The 24,286-nt window shown below is 33.9% G+C and overlaps 6 protein-coding genes across 8 annotated transcripts; 4 read left to right on the top strand and 2 right to left on the bottom strand.

Moving 5' to 3' along the window:
- The first annotated feature begins 1,266 nt into the window (after positions 1-1,266).
- Positions 1,267-4,858, top strand: LOC135798700 (long-chain fatty acid transport protein 4-like). The gene is made up of 10 exons (XM_065311611.1): positions 1,267-1,460; positions 1,540-1,643; positions 2,513-2,663; positions 2,777-3,014; positions 3,075-3,309; positions 3,368-3,569; positions 3,627-3,816; positions 3,924-4,269; positions 4,329-4,419; positions 4,472-4,858. Exons 1-10 carry the CDS (start codon positions 1,458-1,460, stop codon positions 4,781-4,783), a joined length of 1,872 nt encoding a protein of 623 aa, XP_065167683.1. The 5' UTR covers positions 1,267-1,457; the 3' UTR covers positions 4,784-4,858.
- On the bottom strand, positions 4,845-8,164 carry LOC135798699 (Bardet-Biedl syndrome 2 protein homolog). Its single transcript, XM_065311610.1, has 10 exons — positions 7,962-8,164; positions 7,701-7,863; positions 7,117-7,367; positions 6,861-7,043; positions 6,556-6,778; positions 6,190-6,434; positions 5,920-6,102; positions 5,481-5,849; positions 5,103-5,415; positions 4,845-4,993 (listed from the first exon to the last, which is right to left on the bottom strand). Exons 1-10 carry the CDS (start codon positions 8,085-8,087, stop codon positions 4,893-4,895), a joined length of 2,157 nt encoding a protein of 718 aa, XP_065167682.1. The 5' UTR covers positions 8,088-8,164; the 3' UTR covers positions 4,845-4,892.
- Positions 8,165-8,246: 82 nt separating this feature from the next.
- Positions 8,247-13,761, bottom strand: Swim (Secreted Wg-interacting molecule). Its single transcript, XM_065311804.1, has 8 exons — positions 13,524-13,761; positions 9,807-10,129; positions 9,571-9,741; positions 9,316-9,504; positions 9,131-9,265; positions 8,866-9,065; positions 8,653-8,804; positions 8,247-8,587 (listed from the first exon to the last, which is right to left on the bottom strand). Exons 2-8 carry the CDS (start codon positions 10,127-10,129, stop codon positions 8,456-8,458), a joined length of 1,302 nt encoding a protein of 433 aa, XP_065167876.1. The 5' UTR covers positions 13,524-13,761; the 3' UTR covers positions 8,247-8,455.
- Positions 13,762-16,326: 2,565 nt separating this feature from the next.
- Positions 16,327-17,955, top strand: Gclm (Glutamate-cysteine ligase modifier subunit). The gene is made up of 4 exons (XM_065310657.1): positions 16,327-16,860; positions 16,927-17,122; positions 17,276-17,590; positions 17,648-17,955. The coding sequence occupies exons 1-4, from the start codon at positions 16,720-16,722 to the stop codon at positions 17,782-17,784; spliced, it is 789 nt and encodes a 262-aa protein (XP_065166729.1). The 5' UTR covers positions 16,327-16,719; the 3' UTR covers positions 17,785-17,955.
- Positions 17,956-18,084: 129 nt separating this feature from the next.
- Positions 18,085-20,541, top strand: RhoGAP5A (Rho GTPase activating protein at 5A). 2 transcript variants are annotated; one of them, XM_065310654.1, is made up of 7 exons: positions 18,085-18,429; positions 18,747-18,954; positions 19,007-19,240; positions 19,299-19,717; positions 19,783-19,920; positions 19,988-20,099; positions 20,159-20,541. In XM_065310654.1, exons 1-7 carry the CDS (start codon positions 18,384-18,386, stop codon positions 20,364-20,366), a joined length of 1,365 nt encoding a protein of 454 aa, XP_065166726.1. In that variant the 5' UTR covers positions 18,085-18,383; the 3' UTR covers positions 20,367-20,541. The 2 variants fall into 2 exon arrangements, with proteins under 2 accessions (XP_065166726.1, XP_065166725.1); XM_065310653.1 differs by lacking the exon at positions 18,085-18,429 and adding an exon at positions 18,454-18,685.
- A 142-nt stretch (positions 20,542-20,683) lies between these two features.
- Positions 20,684-23,388, top strand: LOC135798008 (ionotropic receptor 40a). Of its 2 annotated transcripts, XM_065310652.1 has the most exons (7): positions 20,684-20,984; positions 21,049-21,238; positions 21,297-21,599; positions 21,658-22,014; positions 22,081-22,240; positions 22,303-22,431; positions 22,489-23,388. In XM_065310652.1, the coding sequence occupies exons 3-7, from the start codon at positions 21,336-21,338 to the stop codon at positions 23,316-23,318; spliced, it is 1,740 nt and encodes a 579-aa protein (XP_065166724.1). In that variant the 5' UTR covers positions 20,684-20,984; positions 21,049-21,238; positions 21,297-21,335; the 3' UTR covers positions 23,319-23,388. The 2 variants fall into 2 exon arrangements, with proteins under 2 accessions (XP_065166724.1, XP_065166723.1); XM_065310651.1 differs by having other exon boundaries at positions 21,049-21,599.
- Positions 23,389-24,286: the final 898 nt, after the last annotated feature.

Raw genomic sequence — 24,286 nt, 5'->3', positions numbered from 1 at the left:
GAACGCGTGCGAATCAACCAGAAACCGGCACGAAACTAACTGCAACATAGCTGAATATACCGAGAGTGCACAAGATAGCTGATGATAAGATAAAACAGCGCGCTGCACGGCATGCGAAAGCAAGAGATGCGCAAAGCAGACGCGCGAATTGCAATAGCCGCGATACCTGCGATATATACTAAACACGAATGTGCTGCATGCGGCTCTACGCACACGGGGATCTTACTCGTATGTGTTGCATTTCGCTCGGCGCAGGCGATAAAAATGTTGTTTACACACAAATTCAGATAACAGAATTGTGTTAAAAACTATTCTCGTGCATCAAATAAATATAAAAATAAGCAGTACAAGTTTATTTTATAATTATTAATTCATGCTGGTGCCATCTATGAATTTATAATAAATCATTCAAAATTTGAATTATTTTATCCTTAAAACATTAAAAAAAAGCATTTAATTTCCCATTTTGATTTTCCTGCAATAAATTACTTTTACTATTTGTCAAATTACAAAAAATTGTTAATTTTAGAGCAACATTAATATTTAAAATAATTAGATCAGTTTCACTGTAATCTGTACTTGCTCTCATTAACAAACAAGACTTAAGTACAGTTAACTAGTTTTGTATGTTATCGTCGTCCAACTAGAGTCCGCCAGAGCGCGGACTACCGTTTTAAACTTCAATGAAAATCGTTTAGTGCGTCGTTACGCGCTACTGAGTCCAAAGTTCAAAAAGATTAATCCAATATATCTAACTAACTGATTCCCCTCGTTACTTTTCATTGTTGACAATTTACACATGATATCTCAAAAGTTACAAGCTATACATTCATTTCTTAAACTTTACTCTATCCCAAAACTCTTCTTTTACTTAAACACCAAAAATATCTATTAAACAACATATTACAATTATTTACTGTTAGCAATTCTCGTGCTAGAAACCAAACGATCTGCAAGTTGCACGAAAGAAGCACCGTTATATTGCTCGAACGGTGTTACGGCTTTTCTGGTTTTATCGCGATACAATTGATGCGGCCGATGGCTTCCTCTCCAACATGTTGAACTTCGGCTGCGTCGCATTCAATAATGAAAGAGAAAAAAAGACAGACAGTAATTGTGCTCGGCTTTTATCTGGTGCAGTTGTTTCTGGTTGTCGTGGCTGCGGGTGGCGTGTTCAAGGCGGTTAAGTTTTTGGTTCATTTGACTTATCCCGGCTTAAGCCATGGAGACATGCGCATACCCACTATTACATCATGGAGTGCTTTCATTGACGGGCTTGCATAGACGCGCTAGGCACGATCGGCACGATAGTGTGTCGTTAGTCGTCGTCTCGCTTAATAAGTTAATATTTCAGGGCAAGTTCACTCACGAACTCGATGCTCTCGCATCGTTTTCGAGCATTATACACATTTTAACTGCTAAAACAGCCGGAACGGTTGTAAATTTATTACGTGAAAATGGTACGAAAATTACCTCATAAATTTTGCTATTTTTTAAACATAATATCGTAAATTTACTATAAAATTTAATTGATTGTAGATTTACACAGTGCTTGCAACAATTAGTTTCCTGATCTTTTTGCTGTCAAATCGTCGATATCGATGGATTTACATCATTTACAAAACATATCGCAGAGATCTCACGTAAGTCTTATTAATAATTAAAATTTTAAGTGCGTTTTGGAATATTTGAATGAATTATTGATGCGCTAAATGCATGCACTGAACTTTATTGTTATAGGTGTCAAAAGTACAATAGAAAGATTTAAATATTTGATTTGAATTTAACCTTGCTAAAAATTAGATCACTATGTGAAAGGGTAAATATTAATTTATGTTTTGAATGGGGTGAAGTTGCAATTGTAGTTGAATAAATATTAATTGTGATGTTAAATTGTGATGCGGTCGGCAATAGGAAACAAAACACGCAATCATCCGACACAATGTTATGGGGGTCAGTTACCGGCATTGATCATCAGATCATTTCTAAACATAACTTAAGTCTCCATAATTAAAATTAATGTGTTTTTATTTTTTTATGAAAATATTATTTTACCCATTTTTAAGGCTTATCATAACATATATTTATTATAAATTCAAATATAATTGTATTTTTGTGTTTCTATGTTTGTTTGTTACTCTTTGACGCAAAAATTACTGAACCAATTTTAATGAAACTTTATAAAGATAAAGTTTATTCATTAAAATATAACATGGGCTATTGATTATAATTATCACGCGTTTAAAAAATGTTTAAATAATTTCTGTATGAATGTGGTTGGGCACTTGCCTCTATTGAATAACAATATTTTAATATAATTATTGTTCTCTGGAGTTTGGAACCCGTTCGGTGATTGTCATTATCAGAATCAAAACACTCACATTTCAACATTATTGTTTATCATATTTTAAGCTACTACAACTTTACAACTTACAATATTATGATATTGCAAGTCATTCTTTAATTTTTATTTCAAATATTTTTAAAGATTTTTCTTGTTCTATTTTTTCAGAGCTTTTAAGCGTTTTGTACATTTAAATATTCGCATGTGGTATCTACAGAAAACCAACACGACAGTGGTAAAAGCGTTTAAAAAATGCGCCGAGAAACATCCGGATAAAATTGCAATACATTTTCAAGATTCCTCGTGGACTTTTAAACAGGTAAACTTAAAAGATTGAAAATCAACTCCACGTGTTTATAGATCTGTTTACATATTTATCACCATATTTATTTATAGTTTGATATCGTAACATAATATTTATTTACTTTCCAGTTAGATGATTTCAGTGATAAAATTGGCACGTATTTCAAAAACGCCGGTTATCAGCAAAATGACACAGTGGCTTTGCTTTTGATGGGAAGACCGGAATACGTCGGGATTTGGTTAGGCTTAGCCAAAATTGGAGTTGTCACTGCGTTAGTCAATACAAATTTATCCAACGAGCCATTGTTGCATTCCCTGAGGGCAGCTAAAGCAAAAAGTTTAATTTATGGCTCGGAATTTAAAACTGGTAATAATAAATTTCCAAAACAAGAAAAATCACAAAAATTACAGTGATTTTTATTTTCAGTGATTAATAATGTGGTGGATAATATACAAAATCTTCCCCTTTATGAGTTATCAGAGACTGACAATAACACAGAAGTTGATTCCTCGAGGATTAACTTGAGAAATGAATTAAACACAGTCCAAACAGAATCTTTGAGTAAATATTACTCCAAAATCAATGCCAAAGATAAATTAATGTATATTTACACTTCCGGGACGACTGGATTACCCAAAGCTGCTGTTATCACAAATAGTAGGCAAGATATACAGAGTGTTAATCATTTTTATTCAAAAAATTAACATTAAATATTTCAGATATATTTTCATGACGAATGCATGTAATGTTATGACAGCCATGGACGATTCAGATGTTTTATATGATCCTCTTCCTTTGTATCACACTGCTGGTGGAATTGTAGGTTTGGGCCAATGTGTAGTAAATGGATTAACCGTGGCCATTCGCAAAAAGTTTTCAGCGAGTAATTTTTGGCCTGATTGCACTAAATACAAGTGCACTGTATGTTTAACCTCAAAACATAACCTATCATAACCTAACTTTTAAAAAATGTTTTAGTGCGCTCAGTATATCGGAGAATTATGTAGATATCTCCTGGCTGTACCAGAGAAACCTAATGAAAACACCACGGTCAAAATGATGGTCGGAAATGGGCTGAAAGCCCAAATTTGGGAAAAATTCGTCAAACGGTTCAATATCCAGCAAGTCTACGAGTTGTACGGATCTACTGAAGGAAATTCTAATTTAAGTACGTATACCATTCCACAGTAAAACTTTATTTCATTTCATATTATATGATTATATGACGTATGAATGCGTAGGGAGGATTGTAATCACGCGATGTGTCAATTGCAGTTAATTTGGACAGTAAGGTCGGTGCAGTGGGTTTTACGCCGCGGTACGCGTGCGGTCTGCATCCAGTCACGCTCGTCCGATGCGATGATAATGGCGTGCCAATTAGGAACGCCAAAGGTCACTGCATCGAATGCCAAATCGAGGAACCGGGCGTATTCGTCGGTAAAATCGTCCACAAAAAAGTCTTCAACGAGTTCGTTGGTTATGCGGATGACGATGCAACGAGTAAGAAAATTCTGAAAAATGTCTTCAAACAAGGAGATCGCTATTTTAACAGTGGAGATGTCCTGGTTCAGGATGAATTGGGGTATTTTTATTTCAAGGATAGAACTGGGGATACTTTTAGGTAATTTTTTTATTTTTTTAAGATTAAAACTAATAGAACGCAAAATATGATTTTTTTAGATGGAAAGGTGAAAATGTTGCGACGTCAGAAGTCGAAGCTGTTATCAGTAATATTGTTAACTTGAACGATGCTGTTGTTTATGGCGTAGAGGTAAATATAACAAAAAAAATCAAAAAGTGAAAAAATAATAATTTACTTACAGATCCCGAACACAGATGGCAGAGCTGGCATGGCAGCCATTGTCGATGAAAGTAACACTTTGGATTTAAACAAATTCGGGAAGGAAGTTGTTAAGTCACTTCCCGCATACGCTTTGCCTCTATTTTTACGCATCATGAAAGAAGTACCACTGACAGGTACCTTTAAACTGAAGAAAGTTGATCTTCAAAAAGACGGATTCAATGTAAACAAAATTCAGGACAAATTGTATGTATATGATTTCAAAGCCAAGCAATACATGCTTTTAACCAAAGATATCTATGAAGACATTTTAAGTGGGAAAGTCAGGTTATAAATCATTTTTATAAACTTCAAAACACCAAAAAGGATATATCGTCTAAAATTAAAGAAATAAATGTGATTATACATATTCTATTATTTTTATATCATTTCATAACCTTAATTTAAAGCTCTCCAGTTCTGAATATTTTAATTAATCCATCAACATTTTGATTCTTGATTGCATTCCGGCAGAAACCAATCATATTCGCTGATTTTATCCCCACTAAAATTAATAATAAAAAAATTTATAAATTAAGTTGCACAAAACAAGAATTAATGAAACTTAACCTCAATTTTTAGCTTAGTTTAATAGATTTAAATCATTTACTAACCTCTAAGTCTAGTGGACTTTTGCAAAATAGAATTTATCATCTTCATAGTCTCAACACCTTCGTTATAATTCTGCAAACGAATATTATAACCATTTATAAGTTCCTGATTAATATTATTCAAAGCATTGTAATAAAGAGGAACTTGATCCGGCGCGTTGATCCGTGAATCTTCTCCTCGAATAATAAACCCACGAATCTGCCCCAGTCTATCAGCAATATCAGTACCCAAACGTACTCTCGCCTCTTGAATCTCATTTAATTTCGTGATATATTCACGAATCTTCTGTTCTTCAGCCGGGAAATGTGCTGTGGACTTTAAAAACATTATTAAAAATCACGTAAAATGAAAATATTTAAAATTATATTAAATATATTTACTTCTAAAGTCTCTATATTATTGAAACTAGCCAATGACTGTACTAAATCAGCAGCCAGCTGCAAATTATCCGTGAAAATCTGCACTTTTCCCGAAATACCAAAATGCATCTCCAAATCCTTATTATCTCTCAAACAGCGAAGATGTACTTTCAAATCCGGCGTCGCATCCACTTCGATATCCTTCGTAAGCAGAAAGTTCTGATTAATCCACATGCAGATACGCTGCAAGCGCTCGTTGATCTTAAACTGAACGTAGCTCTGCGCAAGACAAGGCTTGTTCTCAAGGAGAGCATACATCGAGAATCGTGGCAATTGTCGTGTTACCTCAAAGACATGAAACTGGCTGCTGTTCGGAAAGCCGACTAATGCCTGCAACCAGCCATAAATCAACATGGTATAGACAAAAACTTTTTGTTGTTTCTATTTATTATCTTTGTACCTTGAGGTGAATGTCAACTGGATTATCCTTCGGCGGATGGAGACGCACGTGCGCCTCGGACGACAAGCGACTTTGATGTGGGTGGACCACGCGTGTCTCGCCTTTGAATATCCCTTCGGCGAACACGATGACAGCTTTGATAATTGTATGATTGTTGGTAGTTATGTAGATTTCCACATAACTCTGTAAGAATTTTTTTGTTAGGAGTAATAGTAGTATAGTAGTAGTATAGTAAGTATTGGAAAGGTATTTATTTAAATAATAACTGACCGATTCATTATTGCTGTCGTTGGTTGAGATGGCAATCTGTAAGCGAGTGTTTGCTGGTATGACATTACCATGTTCAAGATTTTCATCGCGTTTTTCAATTTCATCGTTCACACGATTGTTGTTTTCGTAGTGTTTTAATTCCATAAGAAGGACTTGTTTTTGGGCGAGGAGATCTCGTACTGTGTCTTGTTCCACTCCACTTCCGGGAGCAATTGACATGGATTTAGTTGTAGTATATCCACGGACTGAAGAAGAAAAATAAAGAATTATATTTTTTTAATTTTTTTGTTTTGAGAGAATTTTATGTTTATTTTTTGCTAAGAAATTTGCTAAAAAACGATTATTTTTTAAATTCATATTTTTTACCTTCGCCATCAGTAGAAACACAAATAAGATCCGCCCTTCCAATTGATCTATAGTCTCCTTCGACAATTCCGGCACAGCCATGATTGAGCGCATCTTTGAACAACACCTCGCCGGTTCTTATCGACCGGCAATCGATTTTCCCACTCGACCAGCCGATGATTAATTGCGACGAGCCTTGCCCGAGCAGATCGTAGCAAAAGATCGAAATAGCAAAGTTCTTCGACTATACAAACACAAAAACGAAAACAATTATAATCAACAAACCGACCAACCAACTACAACTAGTTTATATTATTTATCATTACTTTCACACGCCAAAGACGCACATCCTGTTCATATACACCAACCGTACCATTCGCCACTGAATATGCAAAACGATTCTCCGACAACGCGACCAACGAAGTGACTTTTTCAGTTTCAGTATGCTCGGCAATCACTTGATCACCTTTGAATACACGGATGTTGAAATCGGCCGAGCTTACAACCAACTAAAATTTAATTTGATTTGATTTTGTGTTTTATTGCGTTGTTTGTGTGGGTTTTGATAAAATATTGTTTTACTTCATTGTAACCGTCCTTATTGTAATCTAAGAGTATGAGTGAGGTCACCACGTCGCCAATGGCGACCCAGAAGATTTCATTGCCGGCGTGGTCGTAGCCGTGAATAGTGGAGTTGCCACCGGCCAAAATCATCGGCGTTTTGTTATCGCTGAAGTGGCCCAGCGCGATCGCCTTCACGCCATCGACGCATTCTTTATACAATATATCTTTATTGTCGTGGACGTGATAAGCGAGTAAATGCGTTGGTGTACCTGTTAAAAAACAAACATTTACAATTTTTGCATCTTAAATCTTAAAGCAAAAATTGGGAATTTGCATGAAAGGAAATTAGTGTTACAAATGTAATTAATATATTCATTAATAAGCAAAAAAACGAAAAAATTAAATTTAGCCAACAGTTTTGTGTGATTGAGTGATTTATTTCTATAAAAGTGTAAAAAAAACTAAGATTATAAGCAAAACAAATTTTTTAATAAATTTTTGTCATAAATTTGTTATAATAACTTAAAATTGCATTAAAACACGATAAGAAAATCACTTGCAAAAACCCAATTTCTACATCTTATCACAAGTTGCAAACCTACCAACTATTAATACATCTTTGTCTTCCTGCGGCAGTAAAACGCCGGCGGCGATTGCGGTGATGGACTGATTAATATTCAGCGTTGCGATTTCGCGATTTGTTTCCGACCAGACCACACGCCCGCTTATCACCGAGGTTTTCCTATGCGGACTATGAATCAACACCTATACAGAAACAAAAACTTTAGTTTACTACCACCAACACAAATTGGTTGTTAATCTATATTTATTACGCGTGTGTTGTTTGGCAAGCGTATACAAACCTTATCAGCGAAAGTGGCTGCCGTTAAACACGGATGCGTGCCATCGTACTTGCCGATGGTGATAAGACTCGGTATGATTTTATAGTTCAGCTCCAAGGTGAACACCGGTCTAATTGCCTTGTCCATTCCGATGATCAAACCAACTTCAACTTTAGAAAACACAAAACAAAACACCAAATCCACAACACAATCCACTTTCGGAATACAATAGAAATGAATTTCGTGATAGTGTTGTGATTGTCGAGTTGCCTTGACGACGTCGCAATACAAACAAAATTCCTTAACTTGAATTAAGATGTAAAATATTTATTTGTTTTTAAAAGAACACAGTTACATTATAAACTGACATGACATAGATTTTTATAAATTAATCCATGCATGCGATGCGATTTCATTTTTGGCAGTTAACTTCATAGCGTTGTGGAAAAATGAACACATAACATGTTTAAAATTAGAATCATTTAAATATCGTAATAAATATTATCAAATAAATCCTAGATTCGACGCTGGGCGATTTCCGGCAGGGCGCCCAACACGAAAGATTCGATATCGCACTCGTTCGATCCGCGCAGAATCCGGAAGTAGCCATTTTCACCCCATTGAGTTCCCCAGGAATTCGCAACTTTCTATTAAATAAAAAAAAACACAAAAACATAAAATTTTAAATTTTAACATTTTTAGGTTATATTACCCAATATTTTGTACTTCCGGTATAACTATACTCTTCCCCCCATCCGACGATCCTCACACTATGATACCCAGTCCTATCATTCTCGGATAAATCAGTATGTTGATAGATTCCACTTCTATACGTGAAGAAATCATGATAGACCTTAATTGTCGCTGTAAACAAACAAAATCAGGTCAAACAACGTCATACAGAACGAATAAATCAATCAAAAACCTTGAACTGGTCCTGACGTTAGAATCTCTTGCATTATATCAGTCTCATTGCCGAGTCTGTACGCTGGCCCAACTCGGTAGTATTCCTTTCTGTCAACATGCGTCGGTGGCGTACATCTTGCAGTCAGCAGGTTACCACGACGAGGAAGGTGACACTTTTCCGTTCTTGCTTGATATGGTAAACATCTTTCGTCTACAATACTAAAAAAACGCAATTTAAAGTAAATAAAAAGTAAAAATAGTAAAATGTATATTTGGTTGCATACCCAAACTTCCTGAAAAACTGCCACGCCCGATCTAGATATCCACCATTACAACTCTGTTGGCCACGATTATCACAGTTCAATAAATGTTGCGCACTCAATGTGGGTTCTTCTAATCCTTTCGAGATGATTGCATATCTATAATATTATCACGTTTTTTTTTTTATGTCATTTTAAGTGTTTTCTACCTGTCTGATGCAACAGCTGTAGTAGACAAAGCCCAGGATGATCCGCACCATCCTTGATCCTGCACGAGACCAATTTTTCCAGGCCACATCTCTTCAGCGTCAAATTGTTTTGGTAAACTATACGGATCGTAAATTCTTTTTACAGGATTCATTTGTAGGACAAATCTATGCGGTTGTAATGTCCCCAATCTATATTTTTAATAAAAATATAATTTTATTATCTACTCAAGTGTTATTCAAGATATTGTTGAATACCTTAGCCTAATACCATCACTCAAAGTGCGTCCCCAAAACGCAGAGTAATTCGCGGCTTGCCAGCCGTATCTAGACGACATCTGGTTGAGGGTATTAACCATTTCCGGTTCGATCAAACATTTATTCGTTTCACACAACAATTCAACGTTATCGCCAATTTTACCGCATTTACTGCAATATTAAACGAGTTAAATTTATAAATAGCAAATAATTGTGGTTATGTTATGTTGTGTTACCATGAATTACAGTTTTCTGTAACAGTCTGCCCGGGTAAAATAGGTCGATTATGATGATGGCAGTATTTCATTTCAATGGGCGCTGGTGCGCCTTGGCACACCGTTCGGAAATCAGGACAACAATCGTCATTGGTGGTCCGGTCGCAAAATTCATCACAATAGCACATTGTGTCTAAAATTGGCGCCGCGCATTCGTCCTGGCGGCCATTACAACACCGCACTTTGCCACAATATGGCCCCGGGGGTAAATCGCCATAATCATGGATGGAATATGCGCATGGCAATAGAGCAATTATCAAAATTGCCCAAATATACAACGCCATCTTGATAAAAACATAAAAATTACATAAAAATCAAGTTTTAAGGTTATATTTGCGTGTTTACAGCTTAATCATTATGATTATGTTAATTACTAATCAAAAGCAAATATTTTATGATTTATTATTGTTGAGACAGCTGAAGAATAGAAAACATTTGAATATTTACAAGTTGATTCAACTTGGACGAGAAAATAATGAACATTCTTCAATGATTTGCTAATGGTTATTTTCGACAAAGTGTGCTCACAGCTCACGAGTATTTATAATGCAATAAAAATTGACGGACATATTGGGAAATGAAGAAATCACAATTTGTCCATGCGCCAGCAGCTACACATCGATCAAGTTTAATGTCAAGGCTCGCCGTGGTTGGCATTCTTCACAATAAAAAGATCGTAACACAGATCGTAAATTTTCTTTATCTTTATGAAAATTACAAGTCGTCTTTTGACCTGCGCTATGGACAAGTCTTGATTTTATGATCGGATTTAATTTGTATCAATTTGTACTAATAAAAAAACTAATTATGATGAATTCCAGTTGAATGGTAATCTTGAAATACGTGATGGATGTGTTAATATGGTAAGAAAAGTGTGATTAAGCACAATTATGTAACTGAATATTAAATGTAAGTTGAGTATTGTGATGTGCGTCAGTGTTGATGTGTGATTTTGTTGACGAAGGCGCATTGTGGATTTTTAACTCATTTTTTTTTGTGCATGAACAAGCTCGTTGACGTATGTAATTTTATTATTCTGTACGGTTAAATGCAGCGTGAATTTAGCCATCAAGGAATAAAAATAACTGCGCTTGTTATGTGTTTTCGGAAAAAATCAGGCCAAAAGTTAATTTTATCCTGTACAGGAGATTATTTATTGTTATTTGCGGAAATTTGCGAATAATAAGTGGAAAAAATTGAAATTGGAAGTCTTATTATGGCAGGAAATACAAATATAAGTTGTACGTTTGGTTGCATACCTAAATAGCTCAAAACTGTAGACAACATGGCGTCAATTGAATTAAAATGTAAATTTTTTATTGTTTTCTTATTTACAGTTATAGAATTCTACGCATTTAATATTTAATCACAGTTTAATTTGGTTTTTCTACAGAATTCCTTTTAAAATAACTATGTTTATGGTGTGAATAAGTGTATAATTGGTTGTCTATCTCAATAGCTCAAAACTCTCGACACTTTAGTGAGAACGGAATTTAAATATAAACGTTTGATTGTTTTTCATTGTAAATTGAGAAATTCTACAACCTTTAATGTTTAATCACGGTTTAATTTCGTTTTTCTGAATTAACCTTGCATTCTTATTGTAATACTTAACTAGGTTTATGATGTGTAATTGTACCGATACTGAAGAGGCTGTAAAGTGTACGTTTCATGATTTTTCAGCCATAAAAGCCTATAAAATAACCTAATCAGAATTGTAAACCTATGTTATGTTTAATAACAAATATTCGTTGATATGATGGGTGATGGTTGGTAAGTTGTAGACGTAATATTCCAGTCTATCACTAGTACTTTTACTTTTCATTAGAAATCATCAGGTTTTTCTTATCGTGATAAGAAATCATTATTTTGGAAAACATGGATTAGTAATATTGATTCGAGAAATTTAACACTCAATCAATCAATCGGTAATATCTATTAATCATGTAATTGAAATTGCGTTTAATAATTATTTGAGTTACTTATTAAGAAATGTCTCAAAATGGATAGATTATGATTATTGTGTTTTCTTTTGTAAAACAAGACAACAGAAAAGAAAAACGCATTTATTTGAATTTAAAAAAAAAACTGGTTACAGGTTACGAAAAAAACAAGCAAAGTTCTCTATTTTTAAACTGTCATCACCAAATTGTCAAGAGATTTGAGCTATTCAGATATGCAACCAAACACACAACTTATATTTGTATTTCCTGCCACAGTAAAGTGTCCAAAATGAGTTAAGTTTTGTTTATTCAATATTTATTTTACCGCAAATTTAAAAATTAATGTATCTTAATGTATCTTATTCATTTTCAAGCAATTTAACACGGTTTCTTTTAAAACCACTCAAATTAATACCAAAATAATGATAAAATTTATGCATGGAACAAAAACATAACATTTGTGACATTTCACGAGAAACATCGCCCCGCCCTCAGTCGCAGTCGCAGTCGCGCCGAAGGAATTTCAATCGCATTCAATGTCAATGAATGATGTCAACAATTGGAAATTAAATCATCAAAATAAATAAACACAGACCCGACACACACACACGAGGTGAGTGTGCGCGCACATTTGCATGCACATCGCGCATCTCAATACTGCGCCTTGTGGCAATTGATTGCGAGTATTTCAGAGCAAATTAAACGAACACCCAACTTAACCATAAACTACGAGCACTCCAGTCTAAATAAGCCATAAGCCGAACTGATTAAACTGACCAAGCATAAATTTTCACATTTCATATTCCGCGGTGAATAATCTACGCATAGTAAATAATGCAACCACACATCAACAAAAAAAGATGAATTACACGCGTGGCCTTGGCAATTGTTTTTTAAACAGCTCGCCACACAATCATCGACAATGATGTATTTATTAATAACGCGCTACCAATCAGCCTGACAAGTGGCTGGATTTGTAATTGAAATTTAATTAAGAATATGTCCCAAAGGCAACGAATTTGCATTATCAATTAACACGCTGCTTATTATTATTAATTACACATTGTACCCACAAACTAACGATCATAATAAGATGGAAATAATATTCATCAGACGTGTGTTAATGGCATTTTAAACCATTTGTAATATTACATCTTTAATGAGCCAATAAAATAAAAATTTAAATTCTTGAGTGATAAACATTATTGTAAAGTGTTTTTAATCATTAATCGGTTAATAATAACTGTATTATACAATCAAATCGAGTAAAATTTGCACAAAATAAAGCAACTGAATAAATATTATGCTTTCCAACAATAGTTGTATTGACTTATTGCAAACGAAAAAATTGCTCAGCGATAAATAGTTAAGTATAAGTAAAATAGGTCAGATCTGAAAATGTGGTTGATGTTTAGATACTGTCAATTTAATTTTACACTGCCATGAGTATTGGGTTACACTGATTTGTTTTTTGTGATATTTAGCGCATGCAAATATCATGATGTCATTTATCTAGGAATTTGCAATCGTCTTAAATCGCAAAATATAATTTTACTAAATTTTATTAAACATCAAAAGTGTTCCATATTTTAAACGTGACTTTAAGATGTAACTATATTATTTGTTTTGTTTATTATCGTGTTATCTGTTGTATATTTATTTATAAATTACTCTAGATTCTTTTGTTGTCTCTTCTAATTATCATAATATTTAGTATTTAAATTCTTGTACTCACCGAAACGTTTATTCAAATCGATGCAATAAAATGTCGTCTTTTGTTCGTTCGTAATAAATTTTTTTCTTGATAAATTTTTGTTTTTTTTGATTCACACTCCAAGAGAGACACCAAAAATAAAATGTTGTTTAGTTTCGTGCGTGATTTCTTGTTGGTTGTTCACAGAAACTTGTCACCGAACGGCAACATTCGACAACCGCGCGATCAGATCCTTCCATTCGAACTAAGGTGCTAAGCTGCATATCGCGCCTTTATATTGCTTACAACATACACAATTAAAAGATAAAAATACTTATAATAAGCGCGTTGCGCTCGCGCGTCGCGATCCGATTGTGTGGCGCACCAAATCGCCAAAGTTTGCAAACACGGTGAAATACCTAAAGGTGAGAAGTGTAAATGTAAAAGCAACTGAAAAAATATGATTGTTTATTTGTTTATTGAGATTTCGTCCGATTTTATTGAGTAGTTAATTGTAAGTTAATTGGATATGTAAAGTCTGATGAATGTGGTTTTTATGTTGTACTCAGCGTGGGTTTTGTAGGTAGCTAAGCGTATTACACTCGTTGTCATCATGTTAGAATTTTTATTATCATTAATTAAATAAAACTAATCTAATGTGTTCTAGACAGCGTTGTATGGTTACATGTGAATAATTAAATTCGTGGAAGTAGATATATTCTAGATTTAGTAGAAGTTAAAATGGCGCGATGTATAAAGTATAGTATTGAGATTATGTGAGGTTATAATATATTATTAACTTGCTCTCAGAAAACCTTTATACTATCTACTTAACTATCATCTTAGGTTGATTATTAATTTAATTACTAATTACTAAAGTGACTAAAGTACTTTATTCATGGCTTTGACCGTCTGTGATTAAAGAGCCACTTTTCGTGTCTCAAAACCGTGTAAAAAGTGGGTTTTAAAGATATAAGTAAAAATGTATAATATACAATTTGTACATAATATCAAATATTACAAATTATGTTTCATAGGTATTTAATGATTTATTTAATGATAAATCACAAAATCCTGAAGGACAATTGATAAAAGCAATTGAAAAACCAGTGATTTGTCATACGAATACTTCCTAGATTTACGCAGATATAATCAAAAACAAATTGTTTCATAAAAAAGCCTTTAAAAAGGTGTAATGGTGTTTGGTCTCGCTAAAACTGTTAATACACGTTAAAATTTTATACACATTAGTTGTCGATTAGCTCCGAATGACTGTTTAAAATCATCTAAACGTTAATTAATCCACAATCGTCGTATTGCTTCTTCACAAATCCAACATGTGCAATACATTCGCTGTTTTTCGACACTCGTGAGTGAACTCACACCATCCATAAATCAAACTCCGATGTAAAACGCACTTCAAAAACAGTGCATTCAATATGAATCATAAATAATACTTTACGTAATATTTTCATTAAAACTCCTAAAAGAAAAAAACAAACACAGCTTACCTTTTTGTATATTCAGCTGACTGTTGCATATTGTGCTGCTGCTCTTGAATTTCAAACTTCTGCGTAATGTTTTTCGTCTCTCTCCAATAATTTATTACAATCGAATTACGCGATAACATTCAACAGACAGATTGTTGAAAATAGGTCAATGATAATGGTAATAATCTTACGTTCTTCGCATTAATATCCAAATAGGTCACTTTTCCAGCTTACTCACCAGTAAATCAGAAGACTCTTCTGTATTCCGTATTTAGACTTATCTGCTGACAAATAATTAACTAGGTTGCCATTGTGACTTTAAACATATTCTTATCTCTCGCTTGTTCTTCGCGTTGTGCATTAATTTCAACTGCTACACATCCTTGCGTTCATGCATATCGTAATCATATTTAATAATAGTAATGACATCGTGTCACATTCTCGATGGAGCACATTTTTTGTGATTTTGTTGTGATATATTATGATATATGTATTCGGGCGCGCGATTATGCTTCACATTATTCATCGCAATTTAAATATTTATGACGAGTAAATGTAATCATTTAAATTCACATAAATCTGAGTGTTTGGATGCTTTGCAATGTGAAATACGAAATTGCAAGCTTTGAGGAATGATTTCAAGCATGGCTAAACGCGTGTAAACAAAAATACGCCCACGCAATGCGCGCTAATGTGTTCATTTCGCGCGTGGTGCATAAATTACGCAGATCGCTGGTTATGTTTAATTGTTCAGCTTGTTTGATACATTCATATGCAGTATTCAAATAATTGTGAAGAGGTTAAATTGGAAAACAAAATTTAAAGTGTAAATATGTTGATAAATAAAAATTATTTCAGGTTTTTGATACTGGCAGGTGACACCTGGCGTTAAAATTAGTAACTTAGGTTTAAAGCTGTCCCTCCACACTATTTGAAAATATTCTAATTTAATTACATAAAGTTCTTTTGTTGTCATACATTACTACTTGAATCACTTAATTATTAAACGTATATAGTACATTTACTAGCAGAATTTAAATAACAGAAGAGAGATTAATTTAAAAAATAAAAAAGGTGTGAACTGGATTAATTTTTAACTTTTGATATTGCTAGCGGTATCTGGCGGCAAAATTAGTAACTATCAAAGTAGTCGCTTAAATAATTTAAATTTATTTACGTATTCTTCGGTATTAGCAATTTATTAAAAATTGCATAATTGTTATGAAGTAACTAAAATCTATATTATCTTTGGTATTTGTTATATTTTATGATTCTAAAACATAAAACTTGCACTCAGCTGTGCATTTGACAAGTCACAACAAAACAAACTCATGCAAAATTCCAGTACATCTATCTGCTACTACAATCAACATTTCATTAGTTAAAAAGTATGTAATTGCTACTTTCGAGAAACATCTACTGTAAACACGTATTTGTCGCCGTCATGCTCTATCGATAAGCGTTCGTGTTATAAGCGTTCGCAGGAATTATGCGCGTTCATGACGTTCAAGGCTGGCGAAACATCATCACACAACGCTCACGTTACGGTTACCTCCGCGTATTCACCGCCGGCGTGACGCTGCTCACATTTCAAAATCAAACGCTGAAATAGTTTACCGATCCGCTCGGTAATACTCGCGCTCTCTGTACATACAAACAGACACATCGCACAGCGATTATTCGGTGTCAAGTGGCCAGGCGTCCTTGCCGTACATTTGTTGGTATCGTGCGGAATTCACATCAGTCGAATGGAAATGACGAACGAAGCAGCCAACGTGATGGCACCGAAGATCATCCGCGACGATGTGAAGACGGTTATTGTCAACACCGGAAATATTTTATCATCGAATGATATCACGAAGAATCCAGGACAAAATCCTGCTGAGGAAGTAAGTTTTTTAAGCTTTTTTTGTATAACTCATCAATTAATCAATCATTTTTACTTTTCTGTTCAGTTAGCAGAAGCTGTTGGCCTTACAGTGTCTACAATTGATTTGGGATCTATTAATATTGATAATGGTGTTGCCCATTATGAACAGAAAGGACTTTTGGGGGATGTAGCTAATGAAGAAATTGAGAACTTAAAAATTGGTATTAAGGTGTTTCTAGAAGATGACAACTCCAAGTTTTTACAGGAAGCCATTGATAAAGGTAAAATATTGCATTAAAAAATTTAATTTCACTAATGTTATAGTTTCAAGATAAGAAAATGATGCAAATTATACCTAAATTGTGTTTCATGATGTGATGTAATATTAGTTAGAATGACAAAGCAAATTTTTAAACTTAATTGTTATTTTGCAGCATTTGCCGCATTGAATGTCTCTGCCGTTCACAACGTTATAATTTCCTTGAATAACAAAGGCACCGGCGATGAACAAGTGCGAAAAATTAAAAACATCTGGAGCAGTGTTGAGAGCTACGTCAAAACCAGTAAAATTCAACAAGTTGGTTTGTCCGACGTGGAAGAGAGCGCATTCCGACGGATTTACAGCGATGCAAATATAAAACCAAGCATAATTCAAATTAATTTGGCTACGTGTTGCGTCGTCCCGCCCAGTCTCCAGCAATTCTGCAAGGATAATGAAGTTTTACTGCTTACACACAGCGATCCTGCAGGTAATTTTATTTTGTAGTGGATTATTGTGTTTGTTTATTGATTTGCTTTGTGTTTAGAAATTTTACCAGCGACGGCGATTGCGGACATCTTCGGTGCGCCATTCAATCTCAACTGGGCGGTGCGATTCCTGGTTCATATTAAATGCCGCGGTGTACTTACAACTAAGGGCTACATATTAAGTTTGAGCAAATGAGTAATTCACCACTTTTAAAGTATTACATACATATAAACACACTGTGAATTTAAAATTGATAAATGTTGATGTAGTTTTGCAGTGTTTTGGTGTGTAAAACACATTCTTAGTTTTAGAAAGTGTTTTTGGTTGTTTCTAACTTGATTATTAAAGCATTATTTTTATTATCAACCTACTCTTTTGGTGCAGAAATTGTTTCTAAAAGTTTATAACTTCTAACAGTGAATTACCTGTCACATGTTTTGATATGTATTTTGGGTTGCATACAACAAATTATATTTATTTATACCTTTAGTGATAATATCAATACCTATATTTTTATGTGATAAAAGATGTGTTTACACTAATAATACAACAGTCTCAACAAAATTATCTTGTTTGATCTATTGGATGATGTTAAACAATCAAATAAATATTAAAACTCTTCGTCTACCTTCGGTAAAATCATCCGTTCTTACCCGAATCTAACACGTAAGAGAAGGAAGATGAAAGTAAATTTGATTCCACCACGTAAACAATGCAATTAAAAGACATACCAATTAAGTTCCTCAAAATAAATCATCACAATATCAACCTAAGTAAACAAACGCGCAACGAGAATGGAAATTGGAGAATCTCCCACACACCCAGTGTGGAAAAACGATTGTAAGTACATACGATGTGAACGCACACTAACCACGATTCAACAGCGACGCTTTTTTGTCTTTTATTAATAAATAAGTCGTGACACACACTCAATTGAATGTAATTTAGGACCGGCTCAGTTAAGCCTAATGAACTCGACCAAACACAAGCATTCAGGCATACTCACTTGTGCAGTACACATGCACAATGCACAATCATTTGTCAACTCCACTTGATAACTTGCAATTGTATCCATTATGGTTTGATATTATCAAATGTACAAAATACATCAACACTTTAAAATGTAGGTAAACATTAATTTATTCTGTTATTTACAGTATATAGATGGCAATTAAATGCACCTGTTCCTGTTCCAATTGTGTGTGATAAAAGCCTGCAAAATGTTCCAAGTTATTTGGGTCAGGATTATCATGGACCCATTTCAAGCACAGAAACATGTAGATTACTGGAAGACAAACCAAATGGGGCCTATCTTGCCAGGGATAGTAAAACAGGCAATGGGGACTTCTACACTTTAAGTTTAAAGTAAGTTTTGCATGTTTTTCATTGATATTTTTGCTAAAATCGTTAAATTTAGGTTTAACAATAAAATTCATCATTATAAGTTGTACTATGACAATGGGGGCTTGTATGTCAGCACCAAGAGATATGACTGTGTCAGATCTTTGGTGGCTGATGGTTTGGTCACAATGTATTTGCAATTGAAAGCCCCACAAACATTACAAACTCTTCAGACAATTAGTTATCAAGAAAGTCCCTACATGACTCTAAACAAGCGAAAACTAAGAGTTTTGAGTAAAGAATATGCCAAGTAAGTTCATATCTGTCATAAAACTCACTTAAATTCCAATTATTTTATTAAATTTTAGAAATAATAATGTATTTGCACTGCCACAGCCTGAAAACACTCCTTGCACAAATGAGAAGTGTGAAAAACCACACCAATTTAAAGTCACAACCTTCAAAGGTTTAAACTGGTGTGAATTGTGTGGGAATTTCTTGTGGGGTTTTACTGCCCAGGGTGTAAGGTGTGATGATTGTGGTACAGTTGCACATGAAAAATGCTCGAAAAAATTCTCCAATGATTGTGTACCAGATCTCAAGTATATTCGTGGTGTTTTTGGTATTGAATTAACCACTTTGCTCACCGCACACAACGCGAAATTGCCTTTTGTTGTAACAAAATGCGTGGAGGAAGTTGAAGCGCGTGGATTGACTGTCGAAGGAATTTACCGTCTCAGTGGATTTGCTGAGGAAATTGAATGTATTAAAATGACTTTTGACAAAGGTAAAACATTAATTATTTAAGTAATTACAACCTAAATTGATTTATTTTAATTTTTGCATTTAAAGATGGCGACAAAGCTGATTTAAGTCAAGAAAAGTATCCGAATATCAACGCAATAAGTGGCGCACTGAAATTATATCTGCGTTTGCTGCCAATTCCATTAATCACCTTCATTGTTCATCCATTATTAACTTCTGCAATGCGTGAGTTATACACTCTATTCTTACATACTCTAAATTCTATTTATTGTGTTTCCAAATAAATTTTTAGAGAATTCAAAGGTTAACGAAACGATAATCGTGAAAAACATTCGCGATGCTTTGGAATCACTTCAAAAGGCGCATTATGACACTTTACACTACGTTATTAATCACTTAAAGAGGTAATCTTTATTAAATTTACTAAATACTTGTAAATTGAGCGTAATTGGTGTAATTTCAGAGTGAGTCAACATTCTGCGATTAATAAAATGACCCCGCATAATATCGCCACGGTGTTTGCGCCGACTTTAATTGGACCGCCAATTGCTCAAAGCGCTATAATACCGGACATGACAACTGATATCCTGGTGGTTGAGAATTTAATTGTACATTGTGATAAGGTGTTTTGTAAGCATTTAGAAACTAGTACTCATTCCATTATGGTGTAAGGTGTAAGCTCCTCTACGATATTCCGCACTTGTGATATTTTATACTGTGTTTATTTATACTACTACTTCTATTTCTACTTAGACAGGTTTTTGAGATAGTGAAACTACTGAAGTATATATATTTTAACTTAACTGTATTGCTTATAATAAAGTTATAAGATTTATATGAAGAAAATGTATTTGTGATATGCTCTAGTAACATTTATGTCATGTCCATCATTGGTATCAATCAATCAAAATCAGTATGATAGGTTTAATTTTCTTTTGTGTTGTCTTCAGAATCATCACATGAAAATTTAATTATGTTCATCAAACAAATACAACAGCAGCATTACATTTTCTTCATTCTTCATTCGACTTTGAAAGGTTGCAACAATGACTTTATTTAAATTGATTGTATTGTTTTTAATTACAACTTCAAATGCACATAAATGGAAATATCTGGAAAATGTAATAAATTACTTCTAAATTTAATGAAATAAATTGAAAAATGAGTTGTTTTAGATGATGGAACAGTTCTGCAAGAAACTTATGGTGGAAACATTCATCATGCACTTTATCACATTGTTAAAGGTTTCCCAGCCAAGTCTCTAGCAATAATCTATGATAAAAACACAGGTAAACGCAATATAAACATTTTTACATCAGACAATATTAAATAATATTGAAATTTATCTTTCAGATGGTGTTTTTATAACGAATCTTATCGATTACTTGTTAAAAAATGATCTTTCAATCTATTCCTTCAACATTACAACCCCGAACAGCAAGACACATACTTTGCTTTCATTAAAACAACTGTAAACAATTATTATGAGTTGTACACTGTGCATTTCTGTACAGACAAGCTATCAGAACATATTCTCATTGAAGTAAGTACAAATTTATTGATTGTTCTTAAAATTTTATTGCAAATATTAAAAATTCAAGTTGTATGAGAGTAAACTAATCAGACGCAACTTAATCTTCATGTTTTACTGGGGCGATCGCAAAATGTATCGTTTTTTCATCCGTAATATGCATGAAACTATGCGTATTATTGTCATTACAAACCCACGACGAGATGCTTATAGATTATATTATAATCAAGCGACTTCTTATAAACGACACAATCTGAAAATGATCAATTGGTGGATACAAGGACGTGGGCTGTTTCATCATCCAACACTACCGAATGCCAGGGAGACTTTTAAGGATTTTCATGGACGTGTTATTCAAGTTCCAGTAATTCATGTATTTACATTTAATTTACTAATTTATTGCAATTTTTGATTGTATTTTATGATTTTAGAAGCCACCATGGCATTTTGTAAAGTATACAAACGATTCAGCTGTGGTTCTTGGTGGAAGAGATGACAAACTCTTAAAAGTATTGGCAAGACGTTTAAATTTTCAGTTTGAATACTTTGACCCGCCTGAACGTATCCAAGGAACTTCTTTCAACATAAACGGAACATTCGACGGTGTCTTGGGTTTAATCTGGGAGAAAGAAGTAGAATTTTTCATTGGTGATATTGCTTTAACTGAGGATAGATTCAAAGCCGTAGAGTTTTCGTTTCTGACTTTAGCTGATAGTGGCGCGTTTATAACGCATGCCCCGAGTAAACTAAACGAAGCTTTGGCTTTGATTCGACCATTTAATCCTCAGGTAATCAAAATATTTTACAAAAACGATCAATTTTTATGTTTTACATATTTTTATTTTATGTTACAGGTTTGGCCAGCGATAATCATTACTGTTTTGTTGTCGGGGCCAGTTTTGTATTTGATTATCGTCCTGCCAAACACTTGGCATCCGAAATTTATTGTACAGGATCATGGCCGCTTGTTTTTCGACTGTTGTTGGTATACAGTTGGCATATTTTTCAAACAAAGTACGTGTTGCTAATATTTACGACCGATACTTGATTTTAAGTGTGAATGTGATGATTTTTAGCTGGACGGTCTCCAAGCGAGAGTCACAAAAGTAGATTTATTATCATTTTATTGGCGGTTTCGGCGACATATGTGATTGGTGATATGTACGCTGCCAATTTAACGTCTTTATTGGCTAGACCTGGACGAGGTAATAATTTATGACTACATACAGAATAAATTTATCATGTATATAAATAATTTTTAGAAAAACCTATTGAAAATTTATGGCAGCTTGAAAATGCTATGGCAACTAAAGGATACAAATTGTTGGTGGAAAAATTCAGCTCGAGTTACAGCTTGCTTGAAAATGGTACTGGAATCTACGGTAGGCTTTGGGAGATGATGAATTGGAACATCAAATCACCAAACTCTTATCTTGTTGATTCGGTTGAAACTGGTGTGAAGAATGTGCGGGATAATCTTAATATAGCTGTGATGGCAGGACGGGAAACCCTATTCTTTGATACTCAACGTTTTGGTTCTACGAACTTTCACTTGAGTGAAAAATTAAACACAGCTTATTCCGCAATTGCACTTCAACTTGGTTGTCCTTACAAATGGAACTTTAACAATATTCTTATGGGTATATTTGAGTCTGGTATTCTTACCAAAATGACAGAAGATGAATACGAAAATTTGGGTAAACAACAAGTTGCATCTGCTGAATCTGCTCCACCTCCGCCTCCAGGCCCGCCGGGTTCTTCACCATCAGAAGAAGAAGATGATGATCAACAACTGAACAAAAAGCAGGATGATGGATCGCAGAGGTTGCAGCCGTTGAATATTAGAATGCTTCAGGGTGCTTTTTATCTTTTGGGCATAGGACATTTGATTTCAGGAATGGTGGTAGGTCTGGAAATACTTTGTTTTAGACATAATAGCAGTATTAAGAGGAGGCACCGAAAGTTTGGTGTTATGCATAAAACTATGAAGCGTATCAAGTTGTTTTGTATGAGAATTGTGAATTATATTAGGATGAAATTTAGGGAAGCTATGAACGACGCCATTATTGCCACTTTGGATTATATTGAATAATTGTTTAAAATTGTTAAATTGTTGTTGTTTAAGCTTTGGTGTGTTTTAATTGTTGGTTTATATTGAAGAATATAAAACTGCATTTTGTTTTAAGGGTGCAAATTTTGTTAAAAATGATAAAACTTTTGGAAGTCGCTTAATGAAGTATTTACCATTTTGTAGCCAATGAGTTGCTATTTTACATGATATTTATTTCAACTCTCCAAAGGGCTTTAAAATGTCTTAAAAATAATATTTAACATTAGCAAATTTTGAAATGTTTCAAAAACACGCCTTCTAAAACACCCTGTATCTTGTAATTCGGGGGCTGTACGTTGATGATGTTTTAATAAATGTATAGTAAAAGAAATGCTCTTTTATTTGATGTATATATCAACCCTCTAAAATGCATGGAACATCCCTAAAAATCCATCCAAATTATCCTCCTTCTAGGGAATTTTACGAAAACGAAAATCCCCTGAAATATTTAAAACCCGCCGAAATTGATAAAATACTGCGAACATGTGGTGAAACATCTTTTACCTCCTCACACATTCTGTGATCCTAATACCAAAACTCCTCGAAACTTGTACCGAAACGCATTTTCACTCATTTTTTTGGCTCAAAAATTATTGAATAAGTGCGACCCTGCCTTTCTGCTGAAAATAAATTTAAAAATAATTAGTTCAACCCTGTTATTCAGCAAAATTTTATACGAATTTGTATCAGGATCACAGAATGTGCGAGGAGGATAAAATATTTCAACAGAATTTCGCGCGAATTTGAAAAACTTCGCGCCGATTTTTAAATAATTTAGAATTTCGATAGCCACCCTGAAAAAATAAACAAAAATAGCCTAAGTTTGACACCGTTTTTAAGGACGTTGGAAGTTGTTTAGAGGGTCGATAAATATATCAAACAAAAGGGAATCTCTTCTTTTATAACATATTTAAATTTTATTAAGATTAAACACTTCAGTAACAAGATAC

The sequence above is a fragment of the Atheta coriaria genome, unplaced genomic scaffold (assembly GCF_025399875.1).
Source record: "Atheta coriaria isolate IRGN ID8LTWV9N9 unplaced genomic scaffold, Caltech_Dcor_3.1 hic_scaffold_9_pilon, whole genome shotgun sequence".
Lineage (NCBI taxonomy): Eukaryota > Metazoa > Arthropoda > Insecta > Coleoptera > Staphylinidae > Dalotia > Dalotia coriaria.
The sequence above is the reverse complement of the archived record's forward strand: the minus strand, read 5'-3'. Positions and strand labels throughout refer to the sequence as shown.

Coding starts and splice junctions, on each gene's coding strand:
- RhoGAP5A (XM_065310653.1), top strand. CDS start 18,616: ATGCACAATCATTTGTCAACTCCACTTGATAACTTGCAATTGTATCCA. Junction 19,718..19,782: donor TAAAATGACTTTTGACAAAG/GTAAAACATTAA, acceptor TTGCATTTAAAG/ATGGCGACAAAGCTGATTTA. Junction 19,921..19,987: donor ATTATTAACTTCTGCAATGC/GTGAGTTATACA, acceptor ATAAATTTTTAG/AGAATTCAAAGGTTAACGAA.
- LOC135798008 (XM_065310652.1), top strand. CDS start 21,336: ATGTTTTACTGGGGCGATCGCAAAATGTATCGTTTTTTCATCCGTAAT. Junction 21,600..21,657: donor TTCAAGTTCCAGTAATTCAT/GTATTTACATTT, acceptor TTATGATTTTAG/AAGCCACCATGGCATTTTGT. Junction 22,015..22,080: donor TTCGACCATTTAATCCTCAG/GTAATCAAAATA, acceptor TTTATGTTACAG/GTTTGGCCAGCGATAATCAT.
- LOC135798700 (XM_065311611.1), top strand. Junction 3,817..3,923: donor TGAAGGAAATTCTAATTTAA/GTACGTATACCA, acceptor TGTCAATTGCAG/TTAATTTGGACAGTAAGGTC. Junction 4,420..4,471: donor CTGTTGTTTATGGCGTAGAG/GTAAATATAACA, acceptor ATTTACTTACAG/ATCCCGAACACAGATGGCAG.
- Gclm (XM_065310657.1), top strand. CDS start 16,720: ATGGAAATGACGAACGAAGCAGCCAACGTGATGGCACCGAAGATCATC. Junction 16,861..16,926: donor GACAAAATCCTGCTGAGGAA/GTAAGTTTTTTA, acceptor TTTTCTGTTCAG/TTAGCAGAAGCTGTTGGCCT. Junction 17,123..17,275: donor ACAGGAAGCCATTGATAAAG/GTAAAATATTGC, acceptor GTTATTTTGCAG/CATTTGCCGCATTGAATGTC.
- LOC135798699 (XM_065311610.1), bottom strand. CDS start 8,087: ATGGACAAGGCAATTAGACCGGTGTTCACCTTGGAGCTGAACTATAAA. Junction 6,435..6,555: donor TGTTTCTACTGATGGCGAAG/GTAAAAAATATG, acceptor TTTCTTCTTCAG/TCCGTGGATATACTACAACT. Junction 5,850..5,919: donor CAGTTGACATTCACCTCAAG/GTACAAAGATAA, acceptor GGCTGGTTGCAG/GCATTAGTCGGCTTTCCGAA.
- Swim (XM_065311804.1), bottom strand. CDS start 10,129: ATGGCGTTGTATATTTGGGCAATTTTGATAATTGCTCTATTGCCATGC. Junction 8,805..8,865: donor AACGTCAGGACCAGTTCAAG/GTTTTTGATTGA, acceptor GTTTGTTTACAG/CGACAATTAAGGTCTATCAT. Junction 8,588..8,652: donor CCGGAAGTACAAAATATTGG/GTAATATAACCT, acceptor TTTATTTAATAG/AAAGTTGCGAATTCCTGGGG.